This window comes from Sarcophilus harrisii, chromosome 1 (genome assembly GCF_902635505.1).
Source record: "Sarcophilus harrisii chromosome 1, mSarHar1.11, whole genome shotgun sequence".
Classification (NCBI taxonomy): domain Eukaryota; kingdom Metazoa; phylum Chordata; class Mammalia; order Dasyuromorphia; family Dasyuridae; genus Sarcophilus; species Sarcophilus harrisii.
The window spans coordinates 543,432,916-543,449,826 of record NC_045426.1 but is presented as its reverse complement, the minus strand read 5'-3'; the positions used below and the strand labels follow the sequence as shown (position 1 = coordinate 543,449,826).

The 16,911-nt window shown below is 34.6% G+C and overlaps 1 protein-coding gene across 4 annotated transcripts in view; it reads left to right on the top strand.

Moving 5' to 3' along the window:
• KDM1B (lysine demethylase 1B) overlaps positions 1–14,741 on the top strand; it is a 49,576-nt gene extending 34,835 nt beyond the window's left edge. For all 4 annotated transcript variants that reach the window (XM_031946798.1, XM_031946799.1, XM_031946796.1 and 1 more), the window contains 5 exons: positions 3,322–3,438; positions 7,645–7,770; positions 8,785–8,907; positions 11,883–12,035; positions 12,677–14,741. In XM_031946798.1, the coding sequence (XP_031802658.1) occupies positions 3,322–3,438; positions 7,645–7,770; positions 8,785–8,907; positions 11,883–12,035; positions 12,677–12,760 (603 nt within the window). In that variant the 3' untranslated portion in view covers positions 12,761–14,741. The remainder of the gene's footprint in view (positions 1–3,321; positions 3,439–7,644; positions 7,771–8,784; positions 8,908–11,882; positions 12,036–12,676) is intronic.
• The last annotated feature ends 2,170 nt before the right edge of the window (positions 14,742–16,911 follow it).

Sequence of the window (16,911 nt, the reverse complement as noted above, 5' to 3'; positions counted from 1 at the left end):
AGGTATCCTTCCTTTTCTTTCCTCACCCTTTGCTTCCCCATTTACCCCTCCCTCCCTTCTTATTTTTTTAAAATAGATTTTGGAGGGCACGATACTTTTAAAGGTATATATGTAGTGTTCTCTATTGAATCCATTCCTGATACAAGTAAGTTTTCAGAACTATGAGCCCTTCTCCCCCCTCTAATGCTTCTGTGTCTATTCTTCCTCTGCTCCTCATTTGTATAACATGATTACTATTTTTACCTTTACTCTGCCAATCTTTCTTTTGAACTTACCCTATTGTTGATGTAAATCTTAAACATAAAATATACATTTCCCATGTTTAAAAAAAAATCCTGTAAACAACTTGCCATTTTAAAAATTTGTCCATGTTGAGTTCTTTATAATTGCTCTTTGATTTTGGCTCTTATATGTTAACTTTTCTGTTAAGTTCAGGTTTGGTTGATAGAAGGTCTTGAAAATCTGCAAGTTCATTGGATATGCATTTTTTTCTCTTTAAAAATTAGAGATAGCACACATATATTGTATCTAAGATATACTGTGACATTTTCTAGGATTATTTTCCAGCAGTATTGTGTCTAGATTCTCTTTTTGGTCACAACTTTCTAGCAGTCAAATTATTCATATATTTTCTCTTCTTGATCTGTTCTCCATATCTATTGATTTTCTTTTAAGATGTTTCACATTCTGTTTTATTTTCCTCATTCTTTATGATCTGATTTGTTATTTCTTTGTCTCTCATAGCTTCACTGGCTTCTCTTTGCCCAATTCTAATTTTTAAAGAATTATTCTCATCTTTGAGACTCTATACCTCCTTTTCTAATTAGTTAACTTTTTTTCATAACCTTGCTTTTCTTGGGTAGTTTTAAATTTTTCCTTTACTTTTTCCTCAACGTCTCATTTGATTTTTGAATTCTTTTTTGACTTTTTTTATAAATTATCTTTGGGCAGGCAGATATTTCATGTTACTCTTTGGGGTAAAAGTTTTTTTTTTTTTTTAATTAAAGTTTCTTCTTCTGAAGAATTCCAGTCTTTCCTGTTCCCATAATATGTTTCAGTGGTGGGGTTCTTTCTTCTTTGTCAGTTCATTTTTTAAAAATAAGAGGTACTTCTAATTATGGGGTAGATGATGCCTCAAGCTTCCCTTCAGCTCTCCACTCTGAGCAGGAACCCCAAACCAAGAACTCTACCTTCTTGCAAATGCCTTCAACGAGCAGTGCTCCTGCCCTGCTCTGCTGCATCTGCACTCATCAAGTACTGGCTCCCTTTCACTAAGGATTGCATTTTGCAGCAATTTCCAATCAGCTGAGATTCACTTTGTCCTCCTGGATTCAAACCCCAATTCAACAAACAATCCAGGAGGTGAAAGTGTCTGATTCCTGCTGAGGCTCCAGCCACACCTAGCTAGTCCAAGGGATCCCCACTTGATGTTTCTGGGGAGCTAGCCTGGAGGAGTTTGCACTTCAGAAAGATTAATGATTTTTCTTCAGATCTTGTCCAGTTATATCAGGAGAAACCTTGTTCTGCTCCAAGACTTCTTGGTTTTTCACCAGTTTATGTTTGACTCTGAGGTGCAAATCTGTTCTATTTGTGGGGGAAAGACGGAGAGCTCGATATTTACCTACTCTGCCATCTTCCCAGAATCCTCCAGTAGTCAACAAGTTTTATATAAGTCAGATTGGGGGCTTATATTTGAATCAATTCATTTTACCTCTTGATTTTATTTACTCATACATTTCAGTGGAAGAAATAGTATAATAGTGTGTTAAGAAGTACCATTATACTATGTATAAGCTTTTAAAAAATTTTCCCTCTTCTGATTCTAAAACCATAAAAGTGTTACAAATTCATTTATAAACTTCTTAGAGCACGTATGTCATTCATCTGCCAAATGTGTATGCATTAGTTTTTTTTTCAAAAAAGTAAGCAAAAATCAATTTTCTTTCCCACCTATCCAACTTTTCACCACCGGGGGAAAATCCCAGAAAAACAAATACTTTGAAAATCTTAAGAACTCTGATCAATAAAATCAATAAAAAATAATCATACCATCTATGATTCAGTAGTATATGATCCTGAATATGCATAGGCAAGCAAAACAATTACCATATTATCCATATCCAAATATATGTGTGTATCTGTGTATTCATATATATCTATACACGTGTATAGATATATATATGCAAATATATGTTTTATTCTGTGTTCTCAATCCATTTATGTCAAGAGGTGAATAATATAGAGGGACCCCTGAACTTATTTTCTTGGCTTGCCTTATTTTTTAGAGATGAAAACCCCTAAACTAGCATAACAGGGATCTTTTGCAATTGAATTCAATTAAACCTTCAGAGCTCTTGAAGCTGAATTAACTACTGGCTCTAGCCAGTCTATTCAAACTGATAAAATGTGCTTGGGGATACTTACCTAGCTGAACATCTTTCCTCCATGGTCTGACATTCCTAAGCCCTCCTGCTCTCTTTCATTCATTCTCCTCTACTGCTCTTCCCCTCCTCAACATAGGAGGTAATTGCCCCCTCAATCTTCCTATTATCTCCTTTTTGCCATACCCCATAAATATCCAAAATTTGGTCCATATCATGGACCTTGGAGTTTCCACATGTATGTGCTGCTTTCTGGTAATAATGAAGTTACTACCCATGTCTTGTTCACTTGTCATGTTTAAGAGCTCCTGAATGATAGATGGTCATTTTATTGATCAGAGTTTTTAAGGTTTTCAGTTGTTTATTTTTTTAATGTTGTTATATAAATTTTTTTCCTGCTTCTGTTCCCTTTACTCTGCTTCAGTTCATCTAAACTTTCCCAGATTTTTCTGAAACCATTCCCTCCATTATTCCTTATGGCATGTTATTCTATTATATTCATATGTCATAATTTGTTCATTCATTCCTCAATTGAGGGGCACTTCCTTAGTTTTCCCCCAAAAAGAGTTTCCCTAAATATATTTGTCCATATGGGTTCTTTTCCTCTTTCTTTTATCTGTTGGGAATATAATAGTGGTACTGATAGATCAGTTGTTATGCAGAATTTAGTAACTTTAGTGGAAAAGTTTCAAATTGCTTTATAATATGCTATAATAATCAATATATTTGTTTCTCTGCCAGCATTTATTATTTCCTTTTTCATCATTTTGCTAATATAATTGAATTCATATCATCATCAGCATTAATTTGCATTTCTCTAATTTCTAGTGATACAGAATATTTTTTTCTTATGGCTCTTGATAGCTTGAATTTCTTCCTTAGCAAATTGTTTGTTCATAGCCTTTGGCCATTTATGTGTTCATTGTTTTGTTTTCCACAGGTCTTAGTCACTGTACCTTTGTCCTTGCTCCAGAAAGGTGCTATTCAGTTTAACCCACCATTGCCTGAGAGGAAAACAAAAGCCATCAATAGTTTAGGAGCAGGAATCATTGAAAAGGTAATTTTGATTACTTTGGTCCACCTTTGGAATTAAAGGGTCACTGTTAGTTGATTTGTGAGATGTTCCCATGTATTCTAAATCACTACATACTTGTCATTGTTCTTCATGGATGCATTCTGGCAGGGCTGGGGGCTCGGGGAATTCACTGTGAATTATAAAAGAGTTAATGGTTGGGTAAGAAGATACCTACTGGAATGGTTCCTCAAAGAGACATTGGACTTTGGACCAGTATGAACACAGTTCAGAGTACAAGGTACTAGCACCTATTGGGAGTCAGGTCTCTGGGGGAGTCCACTTTGTGTTGTGAGCAAAATAAGTTTTTCCATGATGAAAACAGAATGATCTTATATGTAGGCATTTAGTAAATCTATATGTTAATGTGGTAGTAACTTTCAAAAGTTTTAAAATTTAGAAGCATGAGTTAAAAAGAGCCTTTTATTTACTTCTTACAATAATCACTCCCAAGTTAAAATTGGAAGGAGATGGGTATATAATTGAGTCCAAATCAGACTGCAAAATAAACTTTGCCAAATAATTATAATAATTGATCAGGAGATCATGTATCTGAAGCTCAGAGGCTTTCTAGTAAAATAGCTGCCTCATTTTATATATGAGGAAGCTGAAGCCCAAGAAAGTTAATTATTTGGCAAGCTTTATTACTATATTAAGTGCTAGAGTTACAAAAAAAAGTAAAACATGGTCTTTGCCCTCAAGGAGCTTACATTAGATTTTTTATGGAATAGTCAGTAGTCTAATGAGACTCGGTTGAAGAGTATATGCTGAAGAGTTAGGGTATAAGAAAACTGGAAAAGTCTGTAGTGGGTTATGCAGAGCTTTGGATGCCAGAGAATTTTGTATATGATCCTGAAGGCAATAGGGAGTCACTGGACTTGAGTAGGAGAGTGACATGGTCAGATTTGTGCTTTAGGAAAATCACTGTAGTGGGCAGAGCAAACTCACCAGCAGGATATTGCAGTGGTTAGTTGTAAGGTGATTGAAGCATTGCATTAGAGTGCTGACAGTGGCAGAGAAGAGAGAGGGGTATATTTGGAAGGTGTTGCAAAGGTGAATCTGACAAGCCTTGGCATTAGATTTCATGGGGATGAAGGGAGAAGATGAGAATGACTCCCAGGTTGTGAACCTGAGGGACAGGGAGATTAGTGTTACTTTCTATAGAAATAGGGAAGGTGGGAAGCAGAGAGGGTTGGGGGATGAGTTCTGTATTGCACTTGTTTGGTTTAAGAAGTACTGGACATACAGTTTGAAATGTTTGAAAGACAGTTGGAAATGTAAGACTGGAAGTTAGCAGAGGCTCGGGCAGAATAAGTAGATTTTAGAATCATTAGCAGAGAGATGGTAATTAAATCCATAGGAGTTGTGAGATCATTAAGTAAAGTGAGCAGAAGACACAGGACATAACCCTAAGGAAACTTGGAGAACAGGAGAATCCAGCAAAGCAATGCATAAGAATGATCAAATTGTAACAGGTTTAGAGAACAAAAGGAAAGAAAGTGGAAGCACTTATTGCAGAAAGCCTTTTTGAGGAGCTTAGCTACAAAAAGCAGAAGAGATACAGGATGGTAGTTGTTAATAGGGTTGGAAAGATCGGGTGAGAGTTTTCAGGATGGGAAAGACATGGGCATATTTGTAGGCAGTAGGGAATGAGATAGAGAAGGAGAGATTGAAAATAGGTGCTAGAGTGGGGATGACACTTGGAAGGTAGTGGGCAGGGGAATTTTGTTGGAGGGGAGATGGGATGAAATAAAATCACTTGAACAAGTAGAGGGGCTAGCCTTGGTAAGGAGTAAGACCACTTTATCATGTGAAATTAGAGTGAGGGAAGTTAGAATAGCAGAAGGGCATCTGAGTGATAGGTGATGAGGAACAAAGGAGAAATGAAGCTCCTGATGAAAAGCCTCAATTTTTTCTGTAAAATATGAGGCAAGCTTCTTGGATGAAAGAGTAGTGGAGGAAAAAATGGGAAGTTTGAGGACGGATTTAAAAAAAAAGTTGCTGTGGAGAATAGGATAATGAATTGATAAAGGAGGAGCTGGGATTGCATAGCAGTTGTGAGGGCCCACTTGAGGTTGTATTATGTAAATTTGTAATGGATCTTGTCAGGATGGTTATGTGATTTCCTCCACTTTGACTCAATATGTTTGTAGGAGCAAAGGTAGTGAATGATGGGAATCCAAGATAGAGGCTTGACTAGGTGATATGAAAAAATTGGAAGACAGTGTAGAGTTGAATTGCCTGTGGTCAGACAAGTAATAATCATCAGAATTGTCCAAGAATACCCACAAAACAAGAGAATTAGCCAAGATGTCTATGGCTCTTGAGCCAATAAATAACAATTCCTATCTGTTAATAAGTGAGTAGCAAGAATAGAGATCTCAATCTGAAATACCTATGCTCAAGTTCTTTCCAGTAGCACTTAACTAATTCTGTGAGCCTGATTAGGTCGCTTAAATCTTTTGGTGCTCTAAACATTTCTCTGAGACAATAAGTTTGCCTTGATGTTTTTCTCACCTTAGGCTTCCCTCTAATAACGAAATCATAGGTCTAGTTCCTACCACTAATAATAGGTGACTCACATTAGATAGTCCTTTAAGTTTTATAAATATAAAAATATATTTATAAATGATATGATAGTGAAAGTATTATCCCTATTTTATAAAAGAAGAAACTGAAAACCAGGGATTAAAGGACTTTATCTTCATACAGCTGGTATATATTAAATCTGAACATTTTTTACTATTATGTTTCTATTGGGACAGATTTCATTTCTTTCCATCTTTAATTTTGCCACTTAACTTGGTCAGTGCTAATTAGTATGAGGACCCATATTTGTCTTTGAGGCTCTTACCTGCTCCTTTAGTAGTGTCCCTACAGTTGAAGACCATGTATGTGACCATATTAGCTTGTATGTGGCTGCTTTAAAATGAGGTTGGCAGGAATGTTTCAGAGGATTTATGATGTCAGTATTACTTCCATTGATGTACACTATAACTTTTTTCCTTAATAGCTTATTTTTCCAAATATAAGAAAAGATAGTTTTTATCATTCACCTTTACAAAACTTTTGTGTTCCAAATTTTTCTCCTTGTCTTTCCTTTACCCCTTTTCTCATGGGCAGCAAGCAATCCAATATAGGTCAAATGTGCAGTTCTTCTAACCATATTTCTATATTTGTCATATAGATCAGATCAGATCAAAAGGTAAAAGTTAAAAAAAACCATAAAAGAAAAAACAAACAATAACAGCAACAACAACAAAGGTGAAAATATTATCAAAATTCACCTTCGGTCACTATGATCCTCTCTTTGGATGTAGATGGCTCTTTCCATCACAAGTCTATTGGAATTTCCCTGAATCACCTCATTGTTGGAAAGAGCTACGACCATCACTGTTGATCATCACACAGTCTTGTTGCTGTATAAAATGTTCTCCTGGTTCTACTCGCTTCATTTAGCGTCAATTCATGCAAGCCTTTCCAGGCTTTTCTAAAATCATCCTACTGATCATTTCTTGCAGAATAATAATATTCCATTACATCCATATACCATAACTTATTCAGCCATTCTCCAGCTGATGGGCATCATTTTTCAGTTCCTTGCTACTACAAACATTTTGCACTTGGGTTCTTTTCCTTTTTTTATGATCTTTTTGGGATACAGATACTGCTGGATCAAAGATTATGTATAGTTTGATAGTCCTTTGGACACAGTTCCAAATTGCTCTCCATAAAGTTAGATCAACTTACAACTCCACCAACAATGCATTATTGTTCCAATTTTCCTACATCTCCTCCAACATTTGTAGTTATCTTTTCATGTCATCTCAGCTAATCTGAGAGTTGTGAAGTGGTACATCAGAGTCATCTTAAATTTGCGTTTCTCTGATCAATAGTAATTTAGAGCATTTTCCCCACACTATAACTGTTCTAAGCCTATGCATCTTCTTTATGATATAATAAACCCATCTTTCTTTTTGGTCTTTTTTTTTTTTTTTTGGATGACATGATATCTGAAAGTGGGATTCACTTATACTTGTTTTAGCATCACCTTCCTTCCCTAAACCTTGATATTAAAGGGTATCTCACTATGAGGCTGTCAATCAAAAGAGAAGATGCTAAAATGTGGGAAATTAGCATTGTAATAACTTAACAGTTAAAAAACAAACTACTCTTTCTTCTACTCTCCAGATTGCTTTGGAATTTCCTTATAGATTTTGGGACAATAAGATTCAAGGAGCTGATTTTTTTGGCCATGTTCCTCCTTGTTCCAGTAAGCGTGGACTTTTTGCTGTATTTTATGATATGGATCCTCAGGTATGAGATATGTGTAATGTGGTTTGAGTTTTCTTATTCCAGCCTAGAATTTGATTACTCAGTATTTGCCAAGACTAAACACTGTTTATGTAAAGAATATAAGAAACATTACTTAGGGATTTGCATTCTAAGGTGAGGAGGGCTATGTGTTCATGGGAAACCCTTATTTTCCTAGAGTTTAAGATTCTGGGACTCAAAGTGAATATGAGAATTTTGGGATAGCATGTATTTATTTCAGGTCAATTAGAAATAATTACTTATCAGACTACTGTCATGGTACTCAAATCATTGAAAATTTAAACATCTACAAGTATATTTAGTGAGATTGTCCAAACTATAAGAAAATAATCTTATGTCTAGGTGAGATTTTGACAGACAGGAAAAAAGGAACCCTGGGATAAGGAAGGGGTAGAGCAGAGAACATGAAGTGATTGTACTGCTGCAACTGTAATTGAAACTTGAGACCATTGTACAGTTTATGATATGCTATGATATGATTTTGTTATTGCTGCTGTTGTATAAAATTATTTTTGGAGCCTCTGTTTCTAAAGTTCATCAATTTTTATATGGAAATAAGTGGTAGACTTTCTGTATCGTGCACGAAAGGGCCTTAACTTTTGCATTTTTTCAATCTTCCACCACACTTTATTATTATGAAAATATGTAAGAAAGCCCAACAAGATCACAGGTTTGGGAGTGACTTTGTGGAAGAAAGAATACCCATTTAAATAAAGACTTGCATATCACTGCAGATGCCTAAATAGGAGTGAAATTAAGTAAAAGATGGAACTGGTGAGTGGAAAAAACAGGAAAAGTCATTTTGAGGGAAGGAAAAACTCTTTCTCTCTCCCCCTCCACTATCTTTCCCTCCCTTTCCCTTTGTCCCCATGCCCCCCTCTCTCCCGCTGTCCTTCTCTCCCTCCCCCTTCTGTCATCTTGGAATAGCAAGCTAGAAAGAAGATAAGTTTAGTTTTTGTAAAAATTAAGGAAGCAATTTTTCCTGGTATTTTTCAGGGTAAATATAGTGTTTTGATGTCAGTCATTACTGGAGAGGCTGTAGCATCCATTAAGAACCTGGATGATAAACAAGTCCTACAACAGTGTATGGCCACACTCCGGGAACTATTCAAAGAGCAGGTAAGACTCTTCAAAATGAGAAAGATCCAGTAATTTAATCTATTATTCTTTACAAGACTAAAACTGGTCAAAAAGGAAGACAATGAAGAGAACCATGTATTCTTTAAGTGTTTTCATAAATTTTACTTTTTACTACCCAATGTTGGCTAAAAATTGATGATTCATCTTGTTGTGTGTCTCCTTTTCTGTGGTTATCTTGGAAATTTCTTCTCAGTTTAAAATTTGAAGGCTCCAATATATCACTTTGTATTGAAGACTGTGTATAATTTTTCAAACTTGGGGTTATTTCAAGCTCTTTCAGAGTCTAGTTCTAGCTAACCTCTCAAGACTCCCCCCCACACCCCTGTTACTTCTCTTCACATATTTTGCATTACAGACATACAGACCTATTCATTTCTCTTATCACTCTCTCTTCTGCCTTTGTGTCATTTAGTAGGTTTTCTCCTATGCTTGAAATGTGCATACCTCCTTCACTGTCATCTGTTGGAATCCCTATACTTCTTTTTTTAAATTTATTTTATTTTTTTTATTCATTAAAGCTTTTTATTTATAAAATCTATGCATGGGTAATTTTTTTAGCATTGACCCTTGAAAAATCTTCTGTCCTAAATTTTCTCCTCCTTCCCCCCATCCTCTTCCCTAGATGGCAGGTAGTCCAATACATGTTAAAATGTTAAAATATATGTTAAATCCAATATATGTACATATTTATACAGTTATCTTGCTGCACAAGAAAAATCACATCAAGAAGGAAAACAGAAAAAAAGAAACCAAAATGCAAGCAAATAACAACAGAGAGAGTGAGAATGCTATGTTATGTTCCACATTCTGTTGCTATGGTTCTCTCTGGGTGTAGATGACTCTTCATCACTGAACAATTGGAACTGGTTTGAATCATTTCATTGTTGAAGAGAGCCACGTCTATCAGAATTGATCATCATGTAGTCTTGTTGTTGCTCTACAATGATCTCCTAGTTCTGCTTATTTCACTTAGCATCAATTCATGTCTCTCTAGGCCTCTCTTTATTCATCCTGCTGGTCATTTCTTACGGAATAGTATTCCACAGCATTCATATATCATAATTTATTTAGCCATTCTCCAATTGATGGGCATCCACTCAGTTGGAATCCCTCTACTCTTGAAGGTTCAGCTCATATGTTTTTTCTTACAGGAGGCCTTTATTAGTACTCCTCCCCCTTATTAGTGCATTCCTTCAAATACCTTGTATTAACTTTTCTAAATATGTGCCATTTTTCTATTCCTCCACCTCTTGCCAATAGAACATAAGCTTCTCAGGGCAGAGCTTGAATCCTTTTTCTCCTTATATATCCAACACGTAGCAAAGTGCTTTTTAAAAAGATTTAATTGAATTTTTGCATTTGGATAAATTGTCTTTTTCTTCAGATGGTCTATTAATTTTATTTCAATAGTTTGGAAGTTGTTTAGAATTTGATATTTCCCCCCCATAGGAAATAGTGTTACAAAGTTTGGTTAGATTTGCAGGTTAGCCCACAAAAAGTACTTAAAAGTATAATATTAACCAAAAAATTTAAAGCTAGGAGGAACAGTGGAGGTCATATAGTCCAACTCTTAGTTTATGTAAAGGGAAACAAGTCCAAAGAGAGTGAATGATTTGCCCAGAATCACATAGTAGCAGAGATAAAATCAGATAGTTGGATCTTTCTCTTCCAGTAGCTTTTCTAATTTCATTATCATTTGCAAAGTTTCTTATAGGGAAAATGCATTAAGAATATCAATTTAAGATACCTGGAAGCCTGTCCTCTCTACCCCTCCACTTTCTTTTAGTTTACAAGTTTAGAGAAGCTGAAACCGTCCTGTTTCCAAGACACAAGTGGTAATTCTTTGGGCCTGAGACAGAGGTTCTGATACAGCATTGGAAGTAGAATGGAGATTTTTTTTGTTTACTGTCTCTTAAGTGTCATTGTGTTTACTTAAATATATTAGAGCATGTACACACTTTAGTCTTTACAACTTTACTACTTTCTTCAGTGTCCTTTCGTAGTGACTATAAAATTGAGTGTAGTAGGAAAAGGGGAGGAGAAACTAAGCATTTAAATAGCATCTACCATGTCTCAGTCATTACAGTCAGAGGGGAAAAAGGGAGGGAAGGAGTGTAGGGAGAGAAGGAAGGAGGTAAAGGAAAGAAAAATTTAATAAGGCATTGGGCTAAGCATTTGCAAATATTTCTTGCAACAACTCTGAAAATCAGTTATCCCCATTTTACAGTTGAGGAAACAAATGACATCCAGGGTGTACAGCTAGTAAGGATCTGAGGCTGGATTTGAAGTTAGCTCTTCCTGATGTACCACCTAGCTGTCTATACAGTGGAAAACACTGGATTCAGAATTAGCCCACCAGGCTTCATTGAGCCTCTGCCCAGGCTCATTGTAGGATTCACTTAACCTTTTACCTTTAAGAATGGAGACAATAATAGTTGCAAAGAAACTGCCTCATAATTATATTTTATATATCCTGATTTTTTTTTTTTTTTTTTTTTGCTAATTTTTGGGAGAAGGGGGAAGTCCATAGGATAAAGCTTAGGGACTAGATTTGTAATTTCATTGATATATAGGGAACTATTAGAGGAAGAAACTTCCTTATTGATCTCTGCAAATAAGTCCTTTCTCTGAAACTTCTAGTCATGAGTTAGTTGTCCTGAGTACTCAAGAGCTTAAATGATTTGCTCAGATTCACTTAAGCCATTTATATGAAATATTTTCAGTCAATTTGACTTTTTCCTCGGCCAATATCTATTTATTTTCTCCTCACCCCACTACCCTCCAATTTCCAGGTAACATTTTTTGCCACTAGAAGTCCCTGAGTCAAGACAAGGAAGTCATATTGAGACTTAAGTGTAAGAGAATGAATGTCTCTCTCTCTCTCCTGCCCCCCATTATTTAATTTCAGTTCCAGTTGTATAATAAGATTTTTAAAAAATTTCTGGTCAACACAGGAAATACCAGACCCAGTAAACTTCTTTGTTACTCGGTGGAACACAGAGCCATGGATCCAGATGGCATATAGTTTTGTAAAAACAGGTGGAAGTGGTGAAGCTTATGACATCCTAGCAGAAGACATACAAGGCACTATATTTTTCGCTGGTGAGGTATGTGATTTGATTCCCAACATCCAACCATATTTGGTTAATTTTATTATTAATGTTTTATATATATATATATAAATATATATATGTATGTGTATACATATATATGTATGTGTGTATGTGTATACATACACATACATACATACATATATATATATGTAGGATCAAAGAAAAATTGGTTAAAACAGATATGTACCAGACATATTTGTGATAGCATCTAGAAAAATTATCTCTTAATTATAGGAGTATTATGATTACACTGTTTGGATGTTCATCTTAGTATTTTCTAGTACAAGAATATCATACTTAATATTACTAATTGGTTCAACAAAAATATTATATTAGACGAAATTATCTTACAGACAGTTGTTGGTGCTATGTTGGTAAATGGACAGTGATCACCTTATAGTGTCATTATAGTTAAATTCATATTATAATCTTATCAAAATATCAATGTAAAATGTTAGTTGAGAATGACTTTATGTGGTATGTCTATAGAGTAAAACTTTTCATTTAAGTTCTACCAAATTCACTCTGATCTCATTCCTTGCTTTGTGTGACCATTTGTAATTGTAACTTTTGGAGCATGCTTTACTTTATTACCTCAGTTTTTTATATCTGATCTCATTCATACTGTGTTACAGGCAACAAATAGGCACTTTCCACAAACAGTCACAGGGGCATACCTGAGTGGTGTACGAGAAGCAAGCAAGATAGCAGCATTTTAATTCTAATTTTTCTCTGGACCCAACTCCTTCTCCTAATGGACAGACATTGTAAACAAAGATGCACACTGTGTTTCAACTGATTTTTCTTAAAACTTTTTGGATATCAGAAATGGAAAAATTTCTATTGTGATGTATTGATGTTTGTTTAGCACTAAATATGGAAGCACTAGCCACAGAAAAATATTAGCACTTATATTTGACTATTTTCCTCTTAACTAGCTCACATTATGCCTATAGCCTTTTGTGTTTCAGACAGTAAGGCTATAGACATTTAATGACCTTGTGTCTTAAAGTAAGGTTCATGGTTGGAGATTTACTTAAAATTTGTTTCATCCAGCGTGTCACCTTCAAAAAGTGAAAAATTAAAGGAACCATTGAACCACCTAGATGTAGCCATGAATCTAAATCATGAAAATTCATCCTCTTTACCACATGAGCCTTAAGACTTTTGTATGTCCCTAAAACTAAACTTTTATTTATAGCTTGGATAACAGAGACGGCATTATGCAGATCTTTGCTTTAATCAAAGATAAGCCGAAACTTTGAAACTATTTTTTGTACTGTACATATTTCTTCCTGTTAGCTACTTGGAGGGTATTTAAATTTTAGAAATCTTTTATGATAAAACATTTTCGATTTGTTCAGTCACACTTGTAAGAGAGCCAAAAGTAATCTCTTCTCAAAAGCAAATTTCTCAAACCATTGAATTGCTTAGGAAATTAGCCTGAATAACTGAGAATCGGAAATAAATTTTATTTAGTTTTGTATTAAAGTGGCATTAAAAAGGCTCTCTTTTTGAAGCCAACTTCATGGTAAAGATACTTGAAATGTCCTTAAGAATGGCAATCACTATTGAAGATTTGAGAAAATAATTTTGTAAAATTTAGAAAAGACTTTTACTAGAAATAAGACACAAATAACTGGAATATATCTTCTAATAGATCTCTGCTCAGAGTATTCCATAGGCAGGTCCAGTGGAAAGTTACAGAAAAATGTCAGAATTTCCTAATCTCCCTCGCCCCCATTTTAGATTTAACCCCATCCTATACACACACATACACACATGCACATAAGCGTACACACATACATACACATGCACCTAGAAACAATACTTAATTTGATTATGCATTGCTTGGTGTAATGTTACTTTAAAATACTATTTTCATGAGACTTACCTTGTGACCAGTGAAAGCTATTGTATTATTTCTGTTCAAATGATATCTCATTGTGAATATAGTTTAATCACAATCTCCAATGTAAAATGTCTGGGAATATTTATAACTAGTTGTTTTTTCTAATCCAAAGATGGCAGTTTGTCTTACTTTTCAGTGATTTAAAAATTGAACCTTAAGGATATAACCTAAACATTTCTGTTTAATATTCAAATCTAAGTCAACCATATCACTAGCACAATTATTTATCTTAAACATATGAGGAAAAATTTAAAAGCAATTTTTTGAATTAAAAAAAACAAACAAAAAACCCCAAACAGGTTCAAGCATATTCCCAGAGTAGGCTGAAAAAAAAACCCAACACTTAAAGAGAAACTATTTGAACAAGATATGGCAAGAGTAAAATTATCAGTGCAAAGCATCAAGGTTGAATGATACATATACATATACACAGACACACATCCTTACAACTAAATTATGTCAGTATATGAGAATATTTAAAAACTGTACTTTTAAGTTCTGGGGAAAACATACCTACACGAAAAAATCTAGTAAATGTTTATATTTTAAAACATTCAGTGTTTCAGAAACTAATAATCTCTGGGTTGAGTCTTTGTTATTTAACAGGCCACAATATTCTTTTTCTCAATCTTGGGACTTGAATGTGCATGTCTTTCCATTTTTGTCTACAAAGACTTGTAAATATACAATGAACCTTTTTTTTTTTTTTTTTTTAAAGTATATTGTTTGAATGCAGAGCATGATCTCGTGTGACTATGTTAAAGATGCGTAATAAAACTGGAAATGTCTGCTTTTTTTTTTGGTAAAATGTGTTTTATTAATTTCTTATTGGTGTTCAAACCATTAAAGCCAAATGATTTCATACATTCATCCTACCTTCTATGAGTTGAAACAATTTAACCCAATTTAAGCATTCCTAACCAACCCAATAGTCTTTACTATTCTTTTCTCAATAATCTTTTTATAGCCCAAGTGCTTTTATATATACTTTCGTGAAAACCAGTATACAGGATCTGGAATTTTAGTACTGTGAGTGCTGGACTTATATAATTTTTCAGGAGTTGATAGATTGACAAAAATTTATAACTCCAATTATAAACCTCTTAGAACTTAGGCTGGTCTTCAGGCAATAATCTATCATTGCATCCCTGAAGCCTTTCCAGCCAAATGCTGGATCCCAGGGTTGATTCCATGCCACATTAAGTAGATTAGCATTTCAATGGAGGAAATTTAGTCACCAAGTTGACAAGACTTAAAAATAAAAGTATAAGCCTTAATTCAAGGTAAAAATTAAAACTTAAGTATGATATGATCCTTTAAAAGTGTCACTAGTATAATAGCTCCAAATGAACTGAGCTTGATGAGGAAAAGATGGTATCAAAAAACACTGTTTAGCTAAAACAAGTATAGCTAATACTTGGGAAAAGATCCCAGAAGGGACAGGAGACTTAATTTTACAATAGCTGACAGTAAGAGAAGGCAGACACACTCAACTTTTTCTACCAAGGAAAATGCTTTTTTGGACTTGAAGACATAATAGGGAAAAGGGAATTTTGATAATCATGAGAAAACTACCTGCACTTAATGAGGTTAAATCACTAATCCTAAGTGGATAATATTTTCAGGTGCTAACAGATTATTATAATTATTTAAATTTTTAGTTGCCAAATTAATCCACTGTTGGTGATTTTTGAAAGACTGGTGAATGATAAATGTAGAGCTGAATTAGAAAGGGACACGTGTCCTAAATAAAAAAATTATACAACTAGGAACTTGTCTTCAATTTCTGTTAAAATTTCAGAACATATTTTGAAAGAGTGAACATTTAGAAAAAGAAGCAATGGTCACAAAGCCACTATAATAGTAATTATATATGGCTTTTTAAAGGCTTGCCAAGAAATTTGAAAGTATCTGATTTTTGTGTTCTTACAACTCTGGGAAGTAATTACTGTGCTTCATTTTAATGATGAGGAAACATATTAAGTGACTTGCCCAGGATCCCACAGGTAAATATTTGAAGTAGGTATGCTTCAAATCAGGGTATTTCAGATTCTACACTTTTTTCACTGCATCACCTAGTATAATTTCATTGTGACCAAATTATGCAAACAAACCTCATATCCTCTGTTCTTAGACTGATAGTTCATTGGAATGCATTCTTCTTCCCATGTGGGTGCATGTATACAGACTCATCTGCCTAGGTTTTAGCAAAGTTCTTAACAAAATCATAATACTGTTGTGGACAGGATGTAAGGATTGAAGGCTAGAAAATAGTTTCCAAAGTGGGAGATCGTGGCATGAACCAAAAGTGATTTGTACTCCACTATTTATAGGAGAGTGGGTTACATCTCACCAAGTCAAAAGTGGGGCTTTCCCATCAGTTTTATCTACCCATCACTCATGATTGTCCTGTAATACTTTCCTACTACACCTCCTATCATTGTAGGTTTCCAACTGAAGATAGGGCACCCTCAGCAGCAGCTGCACAGGTCCCACTGAGCAACTCTTTCCCCCTTGGGTCTCAGATCACATTATGGCTGCTCCAGAAGCTCCTTAGAAATCCAAGACAACTCTTAAGGACATATGATGAAAAATACTGTCCATTCCCAGAGAAAGAATTGATGGTGTCTGAATACAGATTTTAGTTTACCTTTTTTTAAAAAAACTTGAACTTTTTTTTTTTTTTTGGTCTGTTTTCTTATATGAATGGTATGGAAATACTTTGCCTGACTATACCATTTATTACTTTTATCAAATTGCTTGTCTTCTCAATTGGGAGTGGAGGAGATAATTTGGAATTCAAAATTTTAAAAATTATTTTTACATGTAACTGGGGAAAAATAACCATTCAAAAAAAATGAGATATGTATTCAAGGCAGTGACTGTGGGAGCCATTTCCTTCTCCTTTTCCATTTTAGGTGGGACAGTGAGCAAATCTGGAGAGGTTGTGATGTAATT